Below are 229 nucleotides of genomic sequence, written 5' to 3'. Positions count from 1 at the left end.
ACGAGGTGCTCGTGGGCATCGGCGACCTCTCGCTCTCCAAAAAGGCTCCCCTCGCCCGGGGCGGCAGCGGCAAGGGCAAGGACCCCTCTGTCTTCCCTCCGGTAGAGGAGCAGGCTCCGCTGGTGAGGAGAGCGACCTACGAGAAGAGCCAGGCCACCCACCAGCACCTGCCCCAACGGAGCGCGGTCCTCGAAGAGCCAGAGAGCGTCAGCTCCGCCACCCGCCTGGA

At 68.6% G+C, this 229-nt stretch overlaps 1 protein-coding gene across 1 annotated transcript in view; it reads left to right on the top strand.

Moving 5' to 3' along the window:
* Positions 1-229, top strand: part of ANKRD34C (ankyrin repeat domain 34C) — a 1,645-nt gene that overhangs the window by 906 nt on the left and 510 nt on the right. Inside the window, exon 2 of the mRNA XM_029087237.1 lies at positions 6-226. Within this exon, the coding sequence (XP_028943070.1) occupies positions 6-226 (221 nt within the window). The remainder of the gene's footprint in view (positions 1-5; positions 227-229) is intronic.

The sequence above is a fragment of the Antrostomus carolinensis genome, unplaced genomic scaffold (assembly GCF_000700745.2).
Source record: "Antrostomus carolinensis isolate BGI_N321 unplaced genomic scaffold, ASM70074v2 scaffold37981, whole genome shotgun sequence".
Taxonomy (NCBI): domain Eukaryota; kingdom Metazoa; phylum Chordata; class Aves; order Caprimulgiformes; family Caprimulgidae; genus Antrostomus; species Antrostomus carolinensis.
The sequence above is the reverse complement of the archived record's forward strand: the minus strand, read 5'-3'. Positions and strand labels throughout refer to the sequence as shown.